Raw genomic sequence first — 6,615 nt, 5'->3', positions numbered from 1 at the left:
TGACGGGCTCCGTTGGAGCAGCTACCGCGGCCATGTCCGGCCGCGGAAACAGGGCTTTTGCTTCGGATGAAGAATATCAGGTGATTCTGCCTACCCTTCCTACAGGAGTTGTGCTAAACACAGTTTTTATGCACGCTGACGTGCGGGCCCGTCCTTATCGGGTCGAAGATTTCAGGGATGCGCTCGCTCAGCTGATGCTGCTTCCCGAGGTTATCGCCTTGGGGGTGTATCGCATGAGCCATGTATGGGCTATTACTTTCGCGAGTGCTGAGGCGGTGACGGAAATTCTTTCTGCCGGCGAACTGAAAGTCAAGGACCGCCGCTGTCTCGTCATCGACCCGGCAAACCGGGACGTCCGCGTCAAGCTACACTGGCTGCTGCACAACGTGCCGGACGAAGACGTGAGGGTAGCCTTTGCTCCGTACGGCATGGTGAGCGAAGTCACCAAGGAACGGTGGCGCGTCCAGGGTGTCGCCAGCAAGGGGTCGACGACGCGCTTGGTTTCATTGAAAATGAATCCTGGCGTGAACCTGGAAGACCTCACTCACGAAGTCAGGGTTGGCGGTGAGTTGGCTCTCGTGGTTGTACCGGGCAGAGCTCCGCTGTGTCTGCGCTGCCACGGTACTGGGCACATTCGCCGTGACTGCAAGGTTCATCGATGCGGTGCCTGTCGTCGCTATGGGCACGAAGAAAGCAGCTGCGTACGCATGTACGCGAGTGCTGCCGTCCCAGTCAACACTGACATTTCGTCCGAACTTGTCATGGACGAGGCTGACGTGGAAGACGCTGCAGCAGAGGCAGGGGACAGGGTGGAGAAGGAGAAACCCCAGCTGTGCCGCCTCCGGAAATATCCACAAGCGTAGAGGAGCCAAGCAGTAAGCGGCAGCAACAGGTAGCGCAGCCTGCAGAAGTTAAGGCGCCAACGGACAAAGTCTTGAGCAGTGGGGCGTCAGCTCCCGTCGTTCCCCAGCATGGTGACAGCATGGAAATGTCAGATGCGTCAACCATCAACCAAGCAGGGTAGCGACCACCCGCACACAGTGCGGATGGAGAGCCCAAAGTGAGCGAAGGCGACGAGCCACCGCAGAAGACTGTTGGTGTCAGGCGACCGACGTTGAAACCGCGGCCGAATGTACAGGCCGATCAACCAGCGGCGGCTAAGCCGCCGCCTTATTTGGAGTGAGTGCTCTGTGAGTGGTTTCTGTGGGCGTGAGGTGGCTTTTTCGGTGACGGACTGCATGGGCTGATCTTCCAGTCCATACGCAAGAGGTATTTGCGTATGGACGTTGGATTACCGCCACCGCACCCATCGAACACATTAGATTAGGCAAGTCACCCGCACCGTCGCCTTGTGTCCCGAGGTATGCACCATAAGGCTCCTGTACCTAAAATAGACGGCTTCTACACATCTTAGAGCGTTGGACATTGCAACAATTAATGTGAAGGGACTGGCTTCCAAGAAACGTCAGTACCAACTAAGCCGGCTCTTCGTTGATAATGACATAGACATAACAGCCGTACAGGAGACGAATGTCGAAAGACAGGAACAGGTGGACCGGATAGGGCAGCCTTTTACGGCACGCTACAATGTTTGTGTGTGCCATTCTTCTGGCACATTGAGCGGTTGTGCTATATTTATTCGGAATTCTCTGGGGATTGTCGAGCAGAATTTAACTGTGTAAAACTGGCCGTTTGGTTGTAGCTGATTTTTTTTATTGCAATTTGCTATGGAGGGTCATATGCGTGTATGCCCCTAACAGGGAGATCGAGCGCAAGGAATTTTTTGAGCGCCTTGAACAATGTGTGCTGTGAGCGGTTAATTGTGCTTTTGGGTGACTTTAACTGCGTTTGTAAAGCAGAGGATAGAATTACAAAAAGACTCCTGCGTGACAAAAATGCGGAATTGTTGAATTCGATTGTGCAAGAAAATCGTTTAGATGATGTTGCTGAAGTTCTTTCGGTAGCGCCGCATTTTACTCACTTCCAGGGTGAAATTCACGCGAGACTTGACAGAGCGTATGTTTCGCTTGATCTGATTCCTTTGTGCAATAGCTTCGAGGAGAAACAAATGTCATTTACCGACCACAGCTAGTACGTTTACCCTGGGGAAAAAAGACAAGAAATCTCCTTTCTCGTGGGACCTGTGGAAGTTTAACGCACAGTTACTCGAGGATGAACGCTTTGGCATTAATGTTAATGAATGCATTAAAGCATTGCTATCAGCAGAGCCTGGGAACTGGGTAATTAGGTGGGAAGATTTCAAAGAACAAGTGAAAATAAACGCGATTGAAAGGGCAAGCATCATATGCCACGATAAACGTGTTAAAGAAAAAGAACTACGTTGCCAACTTGACTTGCTCGTAAGCCTGGAAAGTTCCCAGCTGGGAAGATATAAGAGAACAATAAGAGATGCAAAAAGTAAACTTGAGATTATCGAAAAAGACAAACAGCTGCCATGATACGGGCCCGTTCTGAACGTCTCTGGCTTGACCAAGTACCTACTAAGCGCTCGCTTAGTGATGAAAAGAAGTACGCGACTCAGAATGAAGTAAGACAAATCAGGTACAGAAACGAGGTAACGAATGATAGCAGAGTGATTCAGTTGGCGTTTGTTGAGCAGTATCGGGAATTGCTTGGGCGGCGACGGCTTGAAGAAGAGGGGTTTGCAAACACGTTCTTGTCCCGTATGCCAAAGCTACGTGACGAAATAAAACAAGGGCCGGAGGTGCCAATCAGCGTAAGCGAAGTGGAAAGAGCAGTCGAAGAGTTGAGTGCCGGAAAATCTCCCGGTCCTAACGGCCTAGGTAGTCATTTTTATAAGAAGTTCAAATCCGAACTCACCCAAGCTCTCCACTGCGTCTTCACCGAAATTTATGAAACAAAGAAAATGCCACCATCATTTAAAACAGCACGCGTGGTTTTAATACCCAAGAGTGAGGACCAGGCTAAACTGCTGTCCGTTGGGGCTTATCGGCTGATAAGCCTAACCAACGTTGACTATAAAGTGTTTATGAAGATTCTTGCCAACAGACTGCAAAAGGTTATAAAGGACGTTGTAGGGCCCCACCAAACGTGCGGTATTAAAGGTCGCACCATTGAAACAAATGTGCACATTGCTAGAACTGTTCTTGAATGCTGCGATGCCTTCGGGGGCCGAGTTGCCATGATGCAGCTTGACCTTGCAAATGCCTTCGATCGAGTGTCGCACGACATTCTTTTCGCCATTCTAGAATATGCCAACGTAGGCTCTGTGATAATACAAGGTGTACCGATGGAGTACGAAAACTGTGTTACCCGAATTATAGTGAACAAACAGCTGACTGAACCTGTGCCTGTGTGTTCTTTGGTCAGCCAGGGTTGCCCGCTCTCGCCTCTGCACTTTGCGATCTACCTTGAGCCTTTTCTGTTATCACTGTTACACAATGATGGGATCTGCGGTTTCACTCTTCTGTCAGCGCAAGTAAGAGTGCTGGCTTACGCTGATGATATTGCTGTTTTTTGCGCGGATCAAGAAAGCGGTAAAGAAGTTGTAAAGGTTGCGGGGGAATATTGAAAAAAGACTGGGTCTGAAATTAACTGGGATAAGTGCATCGGTTTTTGGCACGGTGATTGGGAGGGCACATCTGCCGTGTTTACTAACATGAAATGGACGACCTCCCCTGCGAAGTACTTGGGGGTACCCTTAGAGCACTATAAAAGAAGTACGCAGTTGTGGGGTGAGATAACGCAGAGTGCAAGGAAAAAAGCGGATGGATGGAAAGGACGTCACCTTTCTGTTTTCGCGCGCGCAAGTGTGTGCAATGTATTTTTAATAGCCAGAATTTGGTATTTATTGCAGTTCGTGCTCATTACCAGAGCAAACCTGCAGAAGCTGCATGGAGTGTTTGCTGTCTTTATTTGGAGCTCAAACTGGGAGCGAACAAGTCGAGTTAATCTATTCCTTCAGGTCAAAAAGGGCGCCCTTGGTCTTTCTACTTTGTTTCTGAAACAAGTTGTCTCAAGATTTTTGTTTCTACGTGATCAAACCGATCCTTTGTTGCGCACAATGTTGCAGGTGCGCTTAGGCAACGTGTTGCCGGAATTTGTTGTGTCCAGTTACCCGGCCACGAATCGTGCTGTAACAGGTTTTTTGCGTGAAGTTGTGGCAGCCTTTCGCACTTTGAGCGCTCACTTTTCTACACAGTATCTATCTGCTGTACCCAGGAAAAAACTGTACAAAGATTTGCTAGATATATTTATACCTGCTCCCTTATACCGTTCCTTTTGCTGCGGAGGCTCAGGCAAAGATGTGTTAAAGCGAGTTAAGAAGAGGCCGGTAAGACCGACTGTCAAATCCTTTTTCTTTAAACTTCATACTGGTAACCCTCCGGTGAAAACATGGCTAAACGATAAAGGCATTTTTGTGCCCTGGACCACCGACTGCATACTCTTCAAAGAACCCGAGACCATCGAACATGTGTTTATCGACTGCTGGGACCCGGTTTTCCACTGGGACATCTTGCAAAGAACATTAAAGAATGAACTACCTGTAACTGCTTATGGCATTCGGTTTCTACCTATAGAAAGGGAGGAAGTTCCTTACGACATGTTTATGGTACTGGGCCTCCACAGCATCTGGAAAACGAGAATGGCGGCCAGGCACGCCGACGCAAATGTGCGACCAGTGAGGGGAAATTTTATACAAAGTGCAGTTTTCCTGAGAGATGTTCTCCGCAGTCAACCCCAGCCGCCGGACTGGGTGGCAGTTATGGACGAACTGATTGATATGAAAATGTTTTAACCCATTGTCTCGGCCAAATTGTGGCTAGAGATTTTTATTCCTGCGTATGTATTGTTCACTGGCAATAGAGAAAAAAAAACTCGTCATTCCTGTGCTTCTAAGTACTTGCTTCCCACGAGGAATTCCCGAGTTCGAACCCAACTCCTTCAACTTTTTTCTGCTATCTTTTGCGTTTGTGTGATGCCGAAGGCCACCACAGACATTGCTGAAATATCTCACTGCGGCCAGTGGTGCTAGTACATTAAAAATTTGATTTAAACCCCTGGCTTTGCAGGCAGTGCGACAGCAATGCGTCTTTTCTATGCTTCTGCCAATTGCTTGTATCTGTCACTGCAGTTTGACTACTGTGCCTAATGCTCTGCGCCTGCTCGTGCAGTTCTGTACCGTCGGCGGAGTCGCCCATCAATAACTGCTAGCTTAAACATTGAAACATCAGTGACCATCCTTCCTTGAACCTCTCGCCAACTGCTTTGGTCTTCCCAGCCCGTTCAGAACCAGCGAGATCTACAAAATTCATTTTTGCCACCACCGTGGCGCCTCCGCTCTCGTTTTGTTGCTCCACTGTCAGAGTGAGGATGGCATGCGACCGCGAGGAGCAGATATTCATCTTGGTGGCCGCAGTGATCCGGGACGCAGAGCCGATGTCAACCAGCCTGACTGTCTCATCTGCGGTCGCCACTTTGTGTTGCGTTGTGATGCCTTCTTGAGAGCAGTCGTGCTGTGGGTGGCCAGAGATCGGAAGCACAGCTGCTTGGCCTTGTTGTGGCTGGCATCCTCCCAGTCTGGCATCTTGCGCACGAAGTTCCACGCCTGCTGTGCGTACTGCAGCAAGGAGCACCACTGCTCAGCCTGGCACAGCTGCTGGGCCCGTTCCAGGCACTTGCGCTTGAATGTCTCGATGGGGATTTGCACTCGACGGAAGCAGAAGGCATCACGGCTGTCGCCCCAGTGTTTCTGTGGAAAAGCCCGATAGATTTGGTGCAGCAACTTTTCCAGCTTCTGCATTGAGTGGGCCAAGTCAGGCTTGGGCAGCAGCTCGTGAATGATCCGCTTAGCATCTGGGCTGCGACCCATGGTATCTTTCAGAAGGGTCACCAGCTGAGCCTTGGTCAAGACAGTCAAGGCCACCTCAGTTTCTGCCTCAGCATCACGTGACTGAAGCCTCAGGCGCTTCACGGGTGACACAAGCTTTTTGCTGGGTGATGCACCAATTGCATCTGATATTTCAGCAGGGAGGAGGAGGCGTTTCCTGGGAGAACTTCGAACTGGACTTAAAGAGAGCTGTGCTTTGCTTGGAGTCTGTGGATGCTCTGTGCTGGAACTGCTTTTTGGAGGAAGCTGCCGCTTCGTTGGTGTCTGTGGTGGGGTTAGGGCAAATTGGTTTCCTGGTGATATGATCCGTCTTCCGCGCCGGCGAACGACTTCTTCGTCAGGTGGCGTCGACGGAGAAGGAGAGCCGAAATATGGCATGTTGCTAATGGAAGGTGGCGAGCCATAAGCGCTTCTGGTGATTTCTCTCAGTGCCGATCTTGTAGTCACGGTGGGCGCGTGATAGGTTGGTGACGTGCGCACACAAAAGAAGAGTTAAAAATAAGAAAGCTTGTTGCATGGGCACTTCTTCGTGAGCAGGGGGAAAACTGCAAATGGGAACGAACGTAGCAAGAGACAGAACAACACTCCCCCCCCCCCCTCAAAAAAAAAAAAAATAAGGAGCCCCAAGCAAATCGGAAGCACATGAAGAGTTCAAAAGTGTACAGATTAGGCCACAAAACAAGCACAGCCAAGGTATGTTTTGCATACTGCACAGAAATTCAGTCACATTGCTTAGAGAGTGT

General features: G+C 49.8%; 1 protein-coding gene across 1 annotated transcript; it reads right to left on the bottom strand.

Moving 5' to 3' along the window:
- Positions 1–5,383: 5,383 nt before the first annotated feature.
- Positions 5,384–6,327, bottom strand: LOC144115862 (uncharacterized). Its single transcript, XM_077650416.1, has one exon. It carries the CDS (start codon positions 6,248–6,250, stop codon positions 5,384–5,386), a length of 867 nt encoding a protein of 288 aa, XP_077506542.1. The 5' UTR covers positions 6,251–6,327.
- Between the last annotated feature and the right edge of the window lie 288 nt (positions 6,328–6,615).

The sequence above is a fragment of the Amblyomma americanum genome, chromosome 1 (genome assembly GCF_052857255.1).
Source record: "Amblyomma americanum isolate KBUSLIRL-KWMA chromosome 1, ASM5285725v1, whole genome shotgun sequence".
NCBI classification, from domain to species: Eukaryota; Metazoa; Arthropoda; class Arachnida; order Ixodida; family Ixodidae; genus Amblyomma; species Amblyomma americanum.
This window is presented reverse-complemented; position numbering and strand designations above follow the sequence as displayed.